At 36.4% G+C, this 18927-nt stretch overlaps 2 protein-coding genes across 3 annotated transcripts in view; one reads left to right on the forward strand and one right to left on the reverse strand.

The window, feature by feature from the left end:
* The first annotated feature begins 1038 nt into the window (after positions 1–1038).
* ERMN (ermin) lies at positions 1039–8429 on the forward strand. The gene is made up of 3 exons (XM_030795818.1): positions 1039–1643; positions 2287–2379; positions 5265–8429. Exons 1-3 carry the CDS (start codon positions 1403–1405, stop codon positions 5789–5791), a joined length of 861 nt encoding a protein of 286 aa, XP_030651678.1. The 5' UTR covers positions 1039–1402; the 3' UTR covers positions 5792–8429.
* Positions 8430–8546: 117 nt separating this feature from the next.
* GALNT5 (polypeptide N-acetylgalactosaminyltransferase 5) overlaps positions 8547–18927 on the reverse strand; it is a 66941-nt gene continuing 56560 nt past the window's right edge. The window contains exons 10-11 of one of the 2 annotated variants that reach the window (XM_030795987.1): positions 18287–18448; positions 8547–15820 (exon numbers count right to left, since the gene is read on the reverse strand). In XM_030795987.1, the coding sequence (XP_030651847.1) occupies positions 15680–15820; positions 18287–18448 (303 nt within the window). In that variant the 3' untranslated portion in view covers positions 8547–15679. The remainder of the gene's footprint in view (positions 15821–18286; positions 18449–18927) is intronic. The other variant, XM_003266128.3, reaches the window with a different exon arrangement.

Here is an 18927-nt window from a genome sequence, read left to right on the forward strand (position 1 = left end):
TAAATAATTATTTTTATTGCGTGCTCCTATTTCAAGCCAGATGCTAAGTGCTGGGGACACATGTAAGCAAGTTAAAATGGCCCCTGGCTAGATGAAGCTTAGATTGTAGTTGGTGAAACAGACATTACAGAGATAATTGTGCAGTTGCTTCTTTAGTTACAACCATGAAGAATACTCTGAAGGGCAAAGACAATGTGTAACAGAGTCCTGTCCTAATCCTGTGGGTTAGAGATAGTGTAGTTAAAGAGATGATATTTAAGCTTAAAAACAGAACTTAGGGAAGCTGGTTAGCCCAGGGGCTTGGGCTTGAGGAAGAGAAGGGCATTTCACATAGGAGCTGTGTGGGCAAAGGCTATGGAACCATTTTGTAGTATGAGAAATCCAAAAAAGAAAAAGACTTAAAAAGGAAGGGGTGGTCAGTAGCAGTCATTTAACATAATCACCTGTTTCTCCCAAGGGCAGATTGCATTGGTCCTCTGCATTTTAGCAGCATTGTGTAATATCAGTACGGAATAGAGAGGATTGTAATTCTGATTGGGGGAGGAGAAAACTTCATGGCGGTAATTTTATTAGGGTTTTAAAAGATCGGTTGGGCTTCAGCGGCCATAGGCTAGAGGATAAGAAGCTATAGACTAAGTAAACTACTCTGAAATTATAAAACTGTTGGTATTAGCAAGTTGGTAGAATTTGTTTTTTTTCATAGGTCCCTTCTCCAGCCTGCTGAAAGCACACCATGAAATCTGCCGCCAGAAGCATTTACAGTAAAGTTGTCCTGTTCATAGGCTTTTTTGATAAGCTGTTTTATTTTTTAATAAATAAGAAACAATGCCATTGTCCTTTACAAAATAGCTGAGGTTTTACTTGAACAAAATCTGTTTGGAAATGTTAAGCTGGTTACACAGAACTAATATGCCTCAAGGTGGTCATTCTCTCTGGATTAAAGCTGTGGGACAATTGTGGCTCCTGTTACAGGGAAAATTACAATGGGCCATTATGAAAAGGGACAAAAATCTCTGTTCCCAGAGGGGGACTGACAAGCTGAAAGTCCCTCTCTACATGCCAACACAAAAGCCTGATTGCTTCAGATTGTTTGTTTATGTAAATCAAAGGGATGCCTTTAACTCTGCCAGGGGACTGGCAAGCAACAAAGAAGGTGGTGATTGGCTGGATTCTTGCTCATGGCTCCTGGCAGATCTGACAAATCCTCTTGCTTTTGCTCTAATCTCTGTCTGGATACTTTTAGGAAAAGAACCTTGTTATGATGTACTAAAGTGAATAATTTGTGCTCTTAGAGTAGGGGTTGGAACTATAGGACTTGAAGGCAAGAGCAGGTATCTTATCAAGGATCTACTCACTCAGTTTCCCTAAAGCTCTCTCTCCAGATCGGATTCAACCGCACATCATGACAGATGCTCCAGCTACATTTACCCAGGCTGAGTGTAATGGGGATAAACCACCTGAAAACGGTCAACAACCAATCACTAAAATCAGTGAGGAATTGACTGATGTGGACAGCCCCCTGCCACACTACAGAGTAGGACCCAGTCTGGAAGGTGCACCCACCAAAGGAAGCCAGGAGGAAAGAAGAAAATTACAAGGGAACATGCTGCTCAACTCATCCATGGAGGAGAAAATTCTAAAAGGTAAAGTGTTTCCCTTCTTAATTTTCTTGTTTTGACTTATAAATTTACCCTGGATTTTTTTGATAAACTGTTATTGGAATGAGCTGGACACCCCAAAAATGTAGCCCTTTATTCTACTACGCATAGTATAAGGACTAAACCTCTGACTCTGGTGAAATCCAGGCTGGTCTATTTGACAGCTGTGACCCCAGACAACTCTCTGTCTCCCGAAGCCTGAGTTTTTTCACTAGAAGAAGGCAGAATAATAATAATACCTACAAGTGTAGGGTAAGTATTGGCTAAATATTAACTACTGTTATTTATTATGATTATGGACAGCCCTATATTATTTGAACAAAGAGAGTTCAAAATTTTAAAATTTCCTTCTAAATATAACTGAAGTTCTCTGAATTTATGGTTCTGTATCTTATAGATATATGTATATCTTATATAAATATTAAAGGAGAGATTACCAATCAATAAAGTGATCATTAAGTAAACAAATTGAATTGATAAAGAATGAATCTGAAGAGTCAAATAGTAATTTTTAGTGATCAGATTTAAAATTAAAGACATCTACCTAGAGTTTAAATTGATAACTTATTAACTGTTGAACAATAAATATTTTAAATGTTAAAATACTGATTTCATATTTCTTTTCTAGAAAACCCAGAAGAGAAACTCTTTATTGTTCATAAGGCTATCACAGATCTTTCTCTCCAAGAAACTAGTGCTGATGAAATGACATTCAGAGAAGGTAACAAGAACTACAGTTTTGTACACAGAAATTGTTTGACTGAATATGGATGACAGTTTTTCCATGAAATGTTGCATGAGTATGTTGTTGACAAAGCAATCCAGGCAATGACTTCAAATTTTCAAAGCTGCTGTAGGCAGATAAGAGAGTCTTAACTTATCTGTGGGTTCCACCTTATAAAGCATTCCAGACTGTTCAAGGCTGAGGCTGCATGGATTGGCATAGCTGATTGGCATACCAACGTGATGTCTATCTTTTAAGTTAGTCCACTGAGTCAACCCTACTTTTTGATTTGGTGTGTCCAAATCTGTGTGTGCACCTTGTTTCAAAAATGTGTCTTTCCTAAAAGTCTACAATTAACATACAGTTTTGTTTTTTTTTTCTTTTTGAGACGGAGTTTCACTCTTGTTGCCCAGGCTGGAGTGCAATGGTGCAATCTCGGCTCACCGCAACCTCCGCCTCCTGGGTTCAAGTGATTCTCCTGCCTCAGCTTCCTCAGTAACTGGGATTACAGGTGCCCGCCACCACACCCAGCTATTCTGAGTGTGTGTGTGTGTGTGTGTGTGTGTGTGTGTGTGTGTGTATTTTTAGTAGAGATGGAGTTTCACCATGTTGGCCAGGCTGGACTTGAACTCCTGACCTCAGTTGATCCAACCGCCTCGGCCTCCCAAAGTGCTGGGGTTACAGGCATGAGCCACTGCGCCCGGCCAACATACAGTTTAAAGTAATCTCATGAAATGATTTACTTTGTAGGCCTCTAATGTAAGTACAAAATTGTTAACTATTTGATGTCAAAGAAAGACAGGGTGATAGTTAGTTTTAATTGTATTCTTTAAGAAAATGGAAGAATAAAAGGAACATTGAAGTGACTATGTTAAATTTTAAATAAACTTAATAGACTAAGAGACACAAAATCCTTTAGATTTTTCTAAGACACCTACATTTAAACAGTTTCCAAATAAAGTGTAGGATAAAATATATTAATTAATCATTTCTTTCCTCTCTTGCAGCCATACACATCTTATGTCAAATTGAAGTCAGCTTGCTAAACCTAACCAATTTAGCTTTGTTAGGACTTTAACAGGCAAAATATTGAAGAGAGTATTGGTTGAAATATTAGAACATCACATAAAATAGTAGATGTCGAGGACAGGAATGTGATTGGCTATTTCCTACATCTGCTCCCTTTGCCTGAACACTTCTCATACTATGTCTGCTTAGCAATGTATCAACACTTAAGGAACTATGTAGCAAGCAATAGCCAATGTCAAGCTGTCACATTACCAGAGATAATTTGTAAGACTTAAGACTCCACAATATGAACTAAATAACCTCTTTGCCCTAATTTTTCTGCTTCCAGTGTAACAAGCTCTCAGAGGCAGAATCTCAACCTTCTGTCATCTAGAGCCCCTTTCAAATGTTTGATCAGGAGTCTATTGCAGATAACAGTTGTCTAGATCTTTCATTTTCATCAAATGGAGAATGAAAGCTGGCTGTAGTTTTCAGCTAGATGGTCTCCCTGGTTAAGTTTTCCCTCAATGAATCCTTTCCTCTTTGATGGAGTATGTTTTTCCTCCAGAATAGAGGCACAGATTTTGGTGTCTTTTATCTTCACAGTGGCAACAGCTATAAAATCTTCAAAAAGAATGTTACTGGATTAAAACATATAAAGATGCTAAAAATATTGAGGAAAAACTATAATTTAAATTCAAGGAATAATTTTGTATGTCACAATCTCATGGCTGAGTCATGAGTATAAACAAAATATCACTTACTTTGGTTCTTGTGGAAAACAAAATAAAACAAAACAAAGCATAAGATTATGGCAAACATTCTAATGTGTATTTATGGATAATATTAGGAACATTGGTGGGACACTAGGGCCTGATAGCAGTTGTGTGTAACAAATTAGGGTGATCACCCATCTTTACTTCTGTCTCTGTAAGTTTACTATGTATTCCCTAGAGTGAGAAAACAACAAAAAAATAAAAAGAGAACTAAACACCTTGGATGAAAAGGGACTTGTGAGCATCTTTCAGAGAGAGTAGAATATTGTGGAGGAGAAAGACAAAGAGGAACATTGCCTCTCACCTTGCTTATAGACTCATGGTGTCAAAAGAAAATGGTGAACTCGGGCCTGACAAGGGGTGTAACCCAGACAGATTTCTGAGTTGTGTACACCACAGACTGAAACTTCCCACAGAAGCCTTGCAGGGGTGAAGGCTCAGAGAACAACCTCAGCTTCCTTATAATTAATTCTTACCATGTTCAATAAATATTGTTGAGGGTATGCTGGTATGATCTAGCTGTTTGAAAAGTGACCAGACATGGACAGTCATCATTTTCAGTATTGGAAACGAGGATTTTTTTCTTTCTGAAATATTTTTCTAATTTTCCTTGAGGTGTGAGTGTGTGTGTGTGTGTGTTTGTGCGCGTGTGTGTGTATGTGTGAGAAAGAGATAAGTCCAAACATTTCATTTTACATGTGCACATATCCAGTTGTGACTGGCTAGACAAGAATTTTTTTTTTAAGTGTGTCTCAGGGAATACCAGTCTCACTAAATACGGTAGTCCACAACAGAGTTCCATAGACAAATGAAGTTAGGTTGTTGACTTTCTTACAGATTTACAATACTCATTAGCATTTCAAAGGCTTGTAAAAAGTCTGAAGATGCTTATTTAACTGTATTTAATTCAGTGTTTTCGAAATTAATTTGGCTGTGTAGCCTATTTGTGCAAAAGGTATTGGTAAACCACAGAATCATATCCCATAAAACACGTGTTGGGAAGTGATTAGCAAGAAAAATTATTTGGAGAATAACAGACTAATAGCTGGGTATTTTGGAATCTCTACACATCTCAACTACCAATTGATTTTGCTACAGGGCGTCAGTGGGAGAAGATTCCTCTGAGTGGCAGTAACCAGGAAATAAGAAGACAGAAGGAGAGGATTGCTGAGCAACCTCTCGAAGAGGAAGAAGATGAGGACAGGAAGAACAAAGGTCACCAGGCAGCTGAAATTGAATGGCTGGGATTTCGAAAACCTAGCCAAGCTGACATGTTACATTCTAAACATGATGAGGAGCAGAAGGTTTGGGATGAAGAAATTGATGATGATGATGATGATGATAATAATTGCAATGATGATGAAGATGAAGTTCGAGTGATAGAATTTAAGAAAAAACATGAAGAGGTTTCTCAATTTAAAGAGGAAGGTGATGCAAGTGAGGACTCCCCACTGAGCAGTGCCAGTTCCCAAGCTGTGACACCTGATGAGCAGCCAACCTTAGGGAAGAAGAGTGATATCTCCAGAAATGCTTATTCCAGATACAATACAATATCCTATCGGAAAATCAGAAAGGGAAATACCAAGCAAAGAATTGATGAATTCGAGTCTATGATGCATTTATAAACTAACTGGAACTGAGAAATTCTCATGCCCACTAAAGGAAAAGCTAATTCTATTGTCCCAGGGTGCATATTTCTATGCCTTATTTGAGTTATCACTTGGAGGGAGGTGGAAGTTGACTCTCTTTTTCACTGTAGAATAATGTGGAAATAACCCTAGATAAAATTCAGTCTGATAACCTCAAATCAAAAAGCTTTAAATAAATTCTTGGGCGTTTGTCTTTTAAAACTTCACTAATATAGCATTGTGTGATAAGCACTAAGCAGTCAGTCCCCTGGGGGAATCTGGCATAATTTGGCTATAAATGTAGCAATCCTTGGAAAGGTAGTCATCAAATAAGACTATTTGAGGGGACTATTTGAAATGATTCCGGTATTTCTTTTGGTATCTTTCTTCCTGTACATTGGAGTGATGGAAAGTCTGGTATTAAAACCTGTCTTACTTTTAAACTTGGTTTTACAGACTCTGGCAATAAGCCTTCCAAAATTCCGCGCCTTTTCTATTATCACCAAACAATATTTTAAGTGGCTTTCGTTGGCATCTACAGAGAAAAAATTCTATAGCCCTCCTTCCTAGGTGTTACCATTCACTGAGTCTTCTCACAGAGGGAGATGAGCAATTGTCAGTCAGGATAATTCTGTTTGCTAAATGTTGCCTTTATGCTTTCAAACTGAATTAAACCCATTGTGAGGTTGACACTGGGAGGGGCTAGAAGATTGGTGGGCAGCAGACTAAAGAGTTATGTTGGATAGTTTTATTTCTGTGGCTGAAAATAAAATCTTGTCTAGCACAGTTAAAGTCATTAAAAATAAAAATGACAGCTTTAGCACAATTTTAAGAAAATGCCCCTCTCTATTACCACATTTTCTCTTATTAACAGTATCTCAGAATAATTTTCTTTCCTTAGAAACCTGAGACAACGCTAGTCATAACTGTACTAGTTACTATGAAAATGGAAATAATTATCTTAGAATATTTTCAAAGTAGAGCGTGAGCATGTATTTTTAGTGAGAGAGCTCTGATAGTTGTTGGGAATATATAATTTACTGGACCTCAGCCCAAATCAAGATGCTTAAAATTGTACTTGTGTAGCTTCACTCAAACCAATGTGTCAAATAACGTATTGAATATTTATGAAAAGAGAGACTATATTTATATTCTTAGATAGTTTGTTCCACAATTTTTCATTTCATGCTTCCATATATATTACCCTGAACTTTCTATCACCACAGATAAAGATTTTGTTTTGCCCTGCAAATAAAAAGACAATTCCTTATTGTCTAACTGTAATACAGTCTTCATTGTACTATTCAACCCTTTGTTTATTTCTTTTTCATTTTGTTAAAAACTCCGGGTTAGTCCTCTTAGATGACTGCTTATTTATGTGTAACATAAATCCCACGTATTCTAATGACAACTTCTTTAATCCTTCTGGGTCATATATTATATTTCCATAGTATCACATACTATTATTTAGTTGTTTACAAGACTCCAATTTGAATTCAGGATTACAGTGCTCCTTTTATTCTTTCAAACAGATAACATAAAAGTTCTGTTACCCTCGTTCTATACAACCTATAGATTTCATGTGTTACGATGTCCGTTTCCAGAATAAAGTGAGGGAAATCAGGTCTTTATTGATAAAGTTAGGGAGAAGATTGATGCAATAGGACAATTTCCAGTTTAATTTAGATCCTCTAATCTTTCTACATGGACAACCTGTTTTCTTGTCTGGGTTACTGATAACCCCTACAATTTTCGACTTAATTTCAAAACACAGTATTGTGTTATCTATCACATAACAGGACCGTGATTTTAACCTACCATCAAGAGCCTGTATTTTCAGTTATTCCAACAGAGATAATGGATTCCTGTAGAACTAGAGGTGGGTGACCTATGGTTATGTGGCACGACAAAGTAGCTCTTAAGGGACTCTAATATATGCTAACGTTGGTCCTCTTAGCTCTGTGCTCTCACCAGATAATGAATGAACTATGAAAGATTTAGTCAACAGAAACTATTTTAAGGTATGTTTAGTTGGTAAATGCTTCATGTTCATGGATGACACGGTGTTTTTGCAAAAAAACCCTGAAACTATTCTTTGGCATTGGTGTCCATGGCCCTATACCGCCATCTTACATGAAAGCCACAGAGTTGAAAGCCACAGAGTTAAGTGACCTCAGGTAACATAGTGGTGATGGTTGGCTATTTGAGTCTTTGTAATCTAGGAAAGACAAAGGTCTGATTCAGATTTCGTGGGGGATTTTTAACATATTTGAAACTCAGGGAGAACATGATTAAGAACACAAACTGGTAGCTACACATGAAGGTTTACTTGAGCTTTTGTGATTCAAAGTTCAGGGGTGGTAAGGACTCTGGTACCAGGGAAGAGGGAGAATTAATTTATTGTGCAAATGCTGGTATTTCTTACATGACTTTTTGTTTTCCTTTGTTGCTAGATGAACAGAAACGAATAATAGCTCTATTTCTCTGCCAATATAAAACCTACCTTTCATATAATGCTACGTTGAAGGCACAGAATTTGCTAGCATCTCTCTCTCCCCATACCTACCAACCTATCCACAATTTAAATAAAGAACTGCTGTGTCTGACTTACTTTCAATAAAAGTTTGTGTCATTATTTCTGGTTTCTAGACTTTATTTTCTTTAGCTGCCTTTTAAACTTTAGAAAGAATCCTTGTATATCAGCAGCTCCTAAGATAATGAATGCCTCTTCAGAAATCAAGAGAACACTTTGTTTTAATTCATTTGCATTATTTATTTCAAAAAGGTCTTAAAATGATTGTATATAAAATTGTAAAAAGGATTTCTGGTAGGTAGATATGTAATATACATGAAAAATTTTTATTATTTTTTGAGGAACTGAGATACTGTTAAAGATGCATCTTAACATGAACAACTTGAAAAAATCTCTGTAATCATCAAAGTAATACATTTAAACTATGCTGACATTTTCATAGTAATTGTTTCTGCATATTTACATGAGATAGTACTTTTGGCACATTTTCAAATGGAGAATGGATATTTAAGTTTTTCAATGTGATAGGGAAAACATTTAAAATAAGTAATAATAGAAAATTATGGAGAAGGATAAAGCACCAGAGTATAATAAAGAAGAAATATGTTTGACAGTATGAGAAAGGCAACCACTTCTCTTAAAACTTGAACTTTCATCACTCTAAAAAACAATAGGATTGTAAAATGCAATGTCAAAAACTATATTTGCCAATATTGAAATATCAGACAGAAACACACCACAATGAATGTGGGTTTCTGATAACCTCTACAATATTCTACTTAACTTCAAAACTCAGTATTGTTTAAAGACAATGAAAATGTGTATATAGTTCACGAAGAACATGAGATAACTGAGCCAGACAATCAATACAAACACAATGACATGGGTAGTAGTAAGCAGCTGAACTCACTCATGAGTTCATGGCAAACTACAAAATCAAATGATGATCTCTAGTAGCTAACTGCCAGCACAGGAGAATTTTGGAAATGAATTTGGAAAGTAATTTGGATGTTTACCTAGAATTTAAAGTTACATACTTGATTCCTTCTTTATAATAACTTCAGTTGATCAGATGCAGAAAAAAAGTACTTAAAAATGTTTAATTCCAACATCCTTTATACTCCACAATTTTAGTTTTATTCTCCCCTTAGCAAATGTTTTCAGGCAATCCTTAACACAATTCACTTACTTAATCTTTGGCTTCTCTTGTTTTTAAGCCAATATGTATAAAACTAGCAAATTTGGGGTAGTTGTTTGAAGCAGAAGACATATGTGTAATCTTCAACTAAATAACAAGCACCCTGATAATTAAGAACTTGATTACTCCTTCAAGTTTGGAAAATGGTATCCAGAGTGTAAGTTCACTTGAGATACCTTTGTGCAGAAGGCCAGATGCAGACAAAGCTATACACCTGAAAGAGTTAAAAATATCCAAAAACATTTTATTTTCTTTATGTTGTGAGTAGAAACTCTTGATATTTCTTTCTTCCAGATCAAAGCATCAAAAAATATATAGATACACACATACAGTATATTTACAAAAATTGCTATGTTTTTGAATGGTCACTTAAAAATCTATTCACGCTATGAAAAATTTTAATTTAACATCTAATATAAAGGGTTTATTATATAGATACTTATGACCAATATCCTTAAACTGGTAAATATCTGTCAATCAATAATAAAAGAGAAAGCTCTTGTTTTCGAAGAAATTATTTATTACTTATTTGATGGCGACTCATTATTAGAAACAGCATATTAGAAGTTGCTGTATTTGCTGGAAAATGAGAATTTTCCCTTGTGTTTTGTTTGTGTTTTTACAAAGCAAAGATTCACATAAACTTGCAAAGGGACTCTAATTGAAATGATAACTATTGTTCCATTAGGTTGAAAACAGAGGCATTAAATCTGTTTAGTGTGATGTTATTTTTTTTCTTTCTTCGAGATACAGACACCACCAACACCTGAAATACCACCCATTAAGCCTCATTAGGGATATATAATACTTTATATGGCTTATTCAAAACTGTCAAAAAATAAATATTTTGTACAATATCTCTGGTTAATTTTTTTTTTCTAATTGTAAGGCATTTTGTCTTGTAGCAACTATTTAGTAACCCATGCAAAAGTTGTTGCAAAAGCACAGTAGTGACAATCAACACAATGAGTAGAAATAAAAAGTCATGGTTTGTGTTTTAAAGGACTCTAACTTTTTAACTTTTTATTTCTGTTCAAGATGAGCAATCTGCTAGCTTTAGATTAAAGGTTGGGGGGTTCAAGAGTTGGTAATATTAATACAGGAGTCATTAAAAATTTATTTTAGGCCATTAGAAAGGGTAAAATAGTTCTCGGTGGATTTTTCCTTTAATAAAAAGCAGCCCCCAAGCCATTTATTTTCTAACAAAAAGCAGCCTGAAAAGTCAAGTTGCAAGTATAGATATGCAAGCTAGAGGCTCGCATATGTAAAGCTAGCAGCTGTACCTGGAAGCCAGGCACATTCAATATGGCGATTCCTGCTCCCTTTTCCTTGTCACCAGGTGTGCGGGTGTCATGGCGCCGGTGAAGTGAAGCCACGTGTGCAAATGTCATGGTGACAGCCAGGTACAAGCTGTATTTGCATAATAAAAGATTAGGGTGGGAGGGCCAGTCTTTTCACTGGCTATGTAAGTACTACACCTGGTTAAACCAATCCCCAGGCCCTATGTAAATCAGTCACCGCCTCCTCAAGCCTCTGTATGAAATCAATCAAATCTTGCCCCAAACCCGGAAAACCCTCTCTTGAGCAACTGGCTTTCTCAACATGAGGAAGCTTTCTCGCTCTCTTCTTTATCTATTAAAGTTTCCACTCCGAAACCCACTCCTCATGTGTGTCTGTGCCCTGAATTCTTTCTTGGCGTGAGACAATGAACCATGGGTATTTCCCCAGAAAATGGAGCTTTTTCAGTATTATTCACAGAGAAAGAATCCTCCACATGTCCACTTCTTTCTTTCACATTTGGTCCAGGAGATGAAAAAGAATAGGTTCTGCATGAAGTCAAAGAGATAGATCACACCAAAACGTGTGAGGGTAGCCATGTTTATACCTACACATCAATTGGTTACCACAGAGAGAGACCTTGCTTCTTTTTTCTGTTTATGCAACATCCAAAAGAGGCCAAAGAAGTTTAATTCAATCTCATGTCAATACTGTGGCATCAGTAATCTGAGACCAAGAAACTTTTAAATGCACCCACCTGAGATGACAGCCCTATGTAAAGAAGAAAATTAATTATATAGCAGCATGGTATAGTGAGAAATTTTGTTTTGAGCCAGATAAAATGGAAGCTGGGCTTTATCTCTTACTTGTGGGATGACCTTGGGCAATTTACCAAATTCCTCATCTGTAGATAGGAGTTATCCTTCTTGTTCGTATAACAGGGAGAATGAGAGTCATTTCATGAGCTGTACCCATCAGTGAGGTGGGACACATACAGCGCCTACACAAATAGTACCTACACATACTCAATGATAATTAGTTCCTTTCTTTTTTCCCATCACCCACTGTCATTTTTTTGTTTTTAATCCAAGATTTTCGGTCTTTCTTCTGAGGTAAAAATTATTATTATTATTTTTTGAGATGGAGTCTTGCTCTGTTGTCTAGGCTGGAGTGCAGTGGCACAATCTCGGCTCACTGCAACCTCCATCTCCCGGGTACAAGCAATTCTCCTGCCTCAGCCTCCCAAGTAGCTGGGATTACAGGCGCCCAGCACCATGCCCAGCTAATTTTTGTATTTTTAGTAGAGACGGGGTTTCACCATGTTGCCCAGGCTGGTCTTGAACTCCTGACCTCATGATCCACCCACCTTGGCCTCCTAAAGTGCTAGGATTACAGGTGTGAGCCACTGCACCTGGCTGGTAAAATTTTTTTCTTGTATTCTGAATATAGGAATTCAATCAGAGATGTTAAAATAAAGAAAGATGGTACTCTGGCATGTTTCAACCTCATTCTATTGCATGAGTGCCTGCTAGAAATAATTACAAGCCATTCATGAAATCAAGGTTGGTTGGGAATATTGGACTCCTATACACTGTAAATGGTATCTTTGCCCCTCTGCAATCCCAAACTAATACTAGAAGCAAGGTGTTTTAATATCTAAAAGAATGTTTCCAAATTAGTGTGGTGAAGCTAATAATACATCGTGATCATGGCACATGGTGGTTTGCTGTGAATGACAGCTGAGGGGATGTCAGCAATCAGTATTAAGCAAATTTGATGCTGGTGATGAAACACGGTTGTACCAACAGCTGTGTCAGCTTACATGCGAGTAGGGCAGAAGCGCTGGGTAACTGTTGAAAAGGAGAAAGAAATTGTGCAAACTGAAGTCTCAGAAGCACTTAGATGGCTTGGTAAGTTGGTTAGTGCTGTCAAATATTATCAAGATCACCCTCGTATTCAAGGTAACAAGATGCATAGACTTTTTTTTTTTTTTTTTTTAAAGAAAAGGCAATGACCTAAGCTAATCCAGGGAAAAATCTGTAGCTCCTATAACACAGCCTCCTACTGAAGAATTCAGTGCTGATTAGGACGTGTCTCATCCAAAGGTTTATCACTAGAAGTACCAGAAGACTGAGTAGCATGTATACCTTTATTCTAATCTCCTGAAAAAATTTAGAAGGCTATGCTTAAGAAAATGTTGGTAGTAGATTTAATAATAAATCAATACACTCAAGTTTAGGCCCATATAGATTCCCAACTAGTGATCAGTTCCTTGCTTCTTAGAGTAACTGAGCAAATATATGATAAAAGCAATGTATAAAATTCTATGAAAGAACAAATTTGTGATGTTTGAAAACAGTCCTTTGTTACATTGACAATATAGATTTAACTATAGCTTTATATAATAAGTTTGTCAAGGTAAAGTCAGAAAGGATGTGAACTGAGAGGACTGCAGAAGGTTCTGTTAAGGAAAAAAATCCAACTTCCTTTAGCTGATATACCCAAAGATAAGTGTATTCAAAACACAATTCATTTTTTTTTTTCAGAACAGAGTTGACTTCTTTGTGAAGCTATTTTTGGATAAAAAGAGAGCCTATATACCCGAGGGAAAAAACCTCTCAACACTTTTTAGTTACATGAAGAATTACATGAGGCATCTAGCATATTCAGTTTGTCAGTAACTCAATTAGTCTTTTGACAACTGACTTGCCTCCCCCCACCTGCCTTGCCCCATATGGCTGTGTTTTGAAAAGAATTACAGTCATGCATCATTTAATAACACAAATACATTCTGAGAAATGTGTCATTAGGCAATTTCATCATTGTGTGAACATCAGAGTGTACTTACGCAAACCTAGATGGTGTAGGTAGCCTACTACACACCTAGGCTATATGGAATCCCTGTTGCTCCCAGGTTACAAACTTGTGCATGTTACTGTATTGAACACTGTAGGCTATTGTAACATCATGGTGAGTATTTGTGTATCTAAACATATCTAAACATAGAAAAGCACAGTAAAGATACCATATTATTAATAGAATCGTTTGGGACCAATGTCAAATATGTGGTTCATTGTTGACTAAAACATCATTATGTGTCATATAACTGTATCTCATTTTCTAGTCATTCTCTTACTCATCTGCAGTTTTCAATTATTTGAAGAAAACATCTTAAATATGTTACAAATGTGCAGAAACAGTTCTTTTTCCCATTCTTAGTTATAGTTCTGCTTTTATGTAACTCATTGGGAGTTAAAATTAAATGTTAAACTAGGAGTCAGAATGAAAGACACCTAGTTTCACAATCAGCTCAACTGAACAAAGGTTTAAATTTAAAAAAAGAAAAAACATATTGACAAGAATATATTATGGTTGTCCTCCAGGGACCCAATCCCAGCAAAGAAATTTGTGTATCTCTTTCTAAGGAATTCTGTGAAGCAGATTTCTTCAGGCCAGTGACCTGAGGCAATAGAATAAGCCCTGTCTCTGGAAACCTGAATTCTAATCTTGATTCTTTGACTAACTTGCCTGGGTTTTAAGATTTTTAGGTAATTTGTCCTCTCGCATCAGTTTTCTTACCAAAATGAATGCAAAGGCTATCCTGATATCTAGGGCGTCTTCTGGTATGCCAAAGTATTGGTATGCTTAAGATTAGAGGCTTTATTTGGATGAAATCGGTATTTAATTTTTCCCAAATTTGTCAGTGTTTTCACTGGGTTCACACTGAGGGCTTTACTCTGTTTTCCTTCATAGAGATACTAGATCCCCTTCTTTCTTTGGCCGAGTCCAGGGGAATTTTTTCTTAACTCTCTTCCTAAGACTTGTTTACCTCATTCCTTTCCCCTTTCATGATGTTTCCTTCACTTTATTTTCCCTTTGAAATATTTTAGAACCCATTTTTAGCATATTTCATCCCAGTGAATGCTACTATATCTAAAGTAGTATTTTATTATTTTTATATAAAAGAAACTTTCAGCAGCTTTATTTCTGCTTTACTCATTTCAACTCCTCTTACTTGGCCCTGCACTAGAGTGCATTCAATGCTTAAATGCATTTTTGGTTACTACAGTGTGTTATAATCCAGCCTTTTTTCATTGCCTCTAAAAAAAAAATCCACATGAATCTAGGAAGTTATTGGTATCACAAATCTTTAAAATTGTAGTTTTAAAAGCACAAAATGAGCTGAAACAGTGTTCATACCTAGAATTAAATAAGCATTTGAAGGCCTCTTCTTCCTCACTTAAATTTTTTTCCACTGATTCAGATTAGGAAAAACCATTATGTAATTTAGATCAAAATGCTGCCATCAAGCAGGGTTACCAGCAGTAGATCAATACTATTTCAAACTGCTAGGTAAGCATGCATGTAGTCTGGAGGGATTTCACAAACGTGATAGCTGTGGGCATCTGAGGTCTTCTAGCCATAAGAACTCAAGAAATTTTTGTTTGATGAAAATATCCCCAAATAAAGGACTAAGTTAAGTTCTCATTGATCATGCCTACTTGTGGGCCAGAAGAGCTGATTATTATCAAACATAGTCATTGGGAATATCCTTATGCTTTCTCAAGTCCTTCTGTCTTCATTTCTGGTTACCTGTTAGCTTTCACAGGGACATTTGCAGGATGAGGTCTGGCACAGGGTGGAAAGCAGGCAATTCAAAAGGCCACCCAGTTCTGAAGAAGGACTTCAGTCCAATGTTGGACTGTTTTCCTGAGTTATCTTTTGGTATTCCAAATATTGTGATTTATAAGAAATCTTCCATTCAAATGCTATTAAAATTGAAAATTTAAACTACCGCTGAGAAATATAGTTACCAAGTTCAGTGTTATTTTCACAGTATTTAATGGGTTTACTGTATAAAAACATCAGTTACACTTCAGGCTTCATAATATTTTTCAAATTTCCACTTTTGATATGGCTTCACTGGGTCACAGGCAGCTACTTTCAGGATCTTTTGAGAAAAATTTCCTTCCAAGCATAATAATTGCTGATTGTTTTCAAAAACAATGTGATTCACCTGGAGAGAAAGAAGAGCTGGGAATGAGCCACAGGCTGAATTTGATAACTGCAATATAAAGAAATGAAAACCAATTAAAAAAAAGTGACAGGCAGTTATATTTTTGATTTTTAAGAATTCTTCTGAACTAAATTATTAACATAAACACAGACTTTGAAAAGTATTAAATTTGTCTCTGTCTCAGACTAAGTAATCATCCTCCACCAAACTATAAGACTTTTAAGTCCTCAGGAGGCAAAAGAAAAATTTTTTGATGATATGGCTGAGAACTATACTCTTTAAAGAGAAAACATTACAGATGACATTTATTGGATTTAATAGATGGTAACTACTTCATTGATGGTAAAGAAAAAATACATACTATAACAAAAAGTTAATTAATTTTTAAAGTAGGTGTCTTTGTGAGTTTGGATTACAAAATTCTGGAAGTGATGTGTTTTATTTATGAGCTCCTTACCATAATCTCTGACAATTCATAATAACTGATGTCCAAAATCCAGATTAGGAAAAAGTCAACAGCATTAAAGAAAGTTATATTATTGCTTAATATTTAGTGAATATCCTAGAAATGGTAGATGAATTAGAACTTACTAATGGCTTATATATTTTTTCATCTATAAATCTTCTCAATTACTTATGATTATGACAAAGACAATCTTAATTACACATGTTGTTTTTAAACTTTAAAAAGTTATCAAACAGGGGTGACTTTCATAATATGTATTTTAAAGATTGCTCCTACAAAAGTATTGTCACCCTTGCAGGATTCTGGAAATATGATGCTTGAGTATTGTCAAGGATTTGTAAAGAAGTCTCATTTTATACTTCTCTTGTTGTTTAAGACTTACATGTACTGGGGGACCTGGGAGGTAGAGCATGAAAACTACTGAAAAACTGAAAAAAGAAGAAAGCTGATCACCAAGCTACTCATCTCCAGGACATTTGGTAACATCAAAAGGGAAACCCAAGACAGAAGGCAGCTGTGTAAAATGTTCCAAAGTACAAACAAGGTAGGGAAAAGGCTTTCTAATTTTTGCTATCTTAACTAAATTAGCTCCTTTACCAAATCAGCTTACCGCTTAAGAGAAACTGCTATGCTTGAACTCTTTCCCAAGATTCAATTCTGGAGGTGAAGAATGTGTTTTAGTTCTCGTTCTTATTCATATTCTCTCCCTCTCACTCTCTCTCTTTCTCCTTACCCCATCCCCCCTTTCTCCTTCCCTCCTTCCTGACTTTGGCACAGGGAGAAGGTAAGATGTAAGTTATTCACTATGTTTATGGATTTCCTAACACTATGCAAAATAAAATTAGCAGCATAAATGCTAATAATTCCTAATCTTGCTGAATAACTCAATAATAACCATTATTACTAAAGAGAAAAAACTGTCTAGAAAGAATTGAAATACAACAGAGAAGATCTAATGGGAGAAAGTTTGGAGAATACATTACTCAGGCCCCAGTTTTGGCTCTGCAGGAAGAAAAATATTGAGAAGAGAATAGTCATTGGCTGTGTTGTTAAAAGGAATGGAGGCACCTCAAGGAAGCAAAGGTGCTTACTTTTGGGATAGCCCTGGGCAAACTGAGAGTCTCCAAATACCCAAATATTTACTGTAGACAGTAGATTTGGTGGCTACCTGCTAGAGAGATGGTAGAAAATTTAAGAAGGCAATTCTGAGACTATCCTCGCCCACCCCAAGCTCCTACACTTGGGGCTTATGACTCCGTATTCTATTAAAATGTAATTGGGAAAAGTGGAGAGGACTTTGAGAATGAATACAGTAGACCAGGAATGTTCTGGTAAATAGAACAACTGGACCTTCAGAAAAGTAGCCCTGATCCAGTTACATCTTCCGATTTCTGTGGTATAAATACTCCCAATATGGCCAGTTTCAAGCTACCAATGTGGTATGATTCAATGCAAAGTTGGCAAGGGTGCACACAAGCGGCTCCAGTGAGCTGGTGAGAGCTGGCTCCAGCAGACCCTTAGAGGCCCTGGTCTCTGGGTATCACAGGGGATGAGAAGAGTCTCCTTCTATGGAAAGGGGGCAGAATGAGGAACCAGATTCACTCTAAAGTGCAGGACTTGTAGGAGACATGCTGCTTCCTGTGTTCCCTATATCCTCTCCTTATAAGCATTTCTGATGACCAGTGGGGACCAATTCTAGCCTTTAAGCCTGACTTTTGGTGTTGTTGATTGACTGAAGCAAATGATAGCAATGTAACTGGAAGAACTTGGTGACTTCTATTTAGATAACTCATTTGAAATAAATTTTGAAAAAGGAAAAAAAGAAGGACTTGTCAACTTTCAAAAGATACCCATGCATCTCTGTGAGTGAACTTTTACATAATCCCATTGTCACAAACACACAAAACTTCTGACTGAGGAAGCTGATGATGAGAATTTTATGTCCTATTTGATCAAAAGTCAAATTTGTGGTAAAGAGGAGGTGCCAATCTGTTGCTTACCAGTTCTGGATGAAAGACTGATGTTGATTTATGCAGCCATTTTAGCCCCTTGTTTCTATCATCACAAGGGTGCAGCCTTACAGCTCCTTTATCAGGGATGGGGGCTATACACCATTCTCCACATTTAATAAGTCTTAACCAGGTGTAATTAAATTGTTGAAGCTATGGGGGAAATGAATAAAGAGGTCACTTCAGGCAGCAAACACAGGCAGGGGCTTTGTCAAACATTTTTGTTAGCAACAGTTAAGAATATAGGAGCTATGATCTGACATTTTATATTCAAGTCCTGGTATTATCATTTGTAATTCTGATAGTATGGGCATATTATTTACCCTGTCTAATATTATTTGTCTAATTTTTAAGTTGGATAGTGATTGTATCTATCTCAGAGGGTTGGGGTAATGACTATGAAGTGTTTATCACATAATAAGCCTTCAATAAACGTTAGTTACAATAATAAAAATTATTCAGTGCAATTAATTCTGTCTGCATATGGATGTCATTTTAGTGTTCTGAATCCCGACAAGCCAGGGGCTTAAAGAATTGGAATGTTCAGTATACCACATGATTAAGGTTCTAAGCCACGGGTGGCTACAGGGAGATAGCAGTCACAGTCCTAAATTTCTTGGGTGGAGATTTTA

The sequence above is a fragment of the Nomascus leucogenys genome, chromosome 17 (assembly GCF_006542625.1).
Source record: "Nomascus leucogenys isolate Asia chromosome 17, Asia_NLE_v1, whole genome shotgun sequence".
Classification (NCBI taxonomy): Eukaryota; Metazoa; Chordata; class Mammalia; order Primates; family Hylobatidae; genus Nomascus; species Nomascus leucogenys.

Excerpts from the sequence above, each read along its gene's own strand:
- ERMN (XM_030795818.1), top strand. The coding sequence starts at position 1,403 with ATGACAGATGCTCCAGCTACATTTACCCAGGCTGAGTGTAATGGGGAT. Across the intron at positions 1,644-2,286 it reads GGAGGAGAAAATTCTAAAAG|AAAACCCAGAAGAGAAACTC; the intron begins GTAAAGTGTTTC and ends TTTCTTTTCTAG. Across the intron at positions 2,380-5,264 it reads TGAAATGACATTCAGAGAAG|GGCGTCAGTGGGAGAAGATT; the intron begins GTAACAAGAACT and ends ATTTTGCTACAG.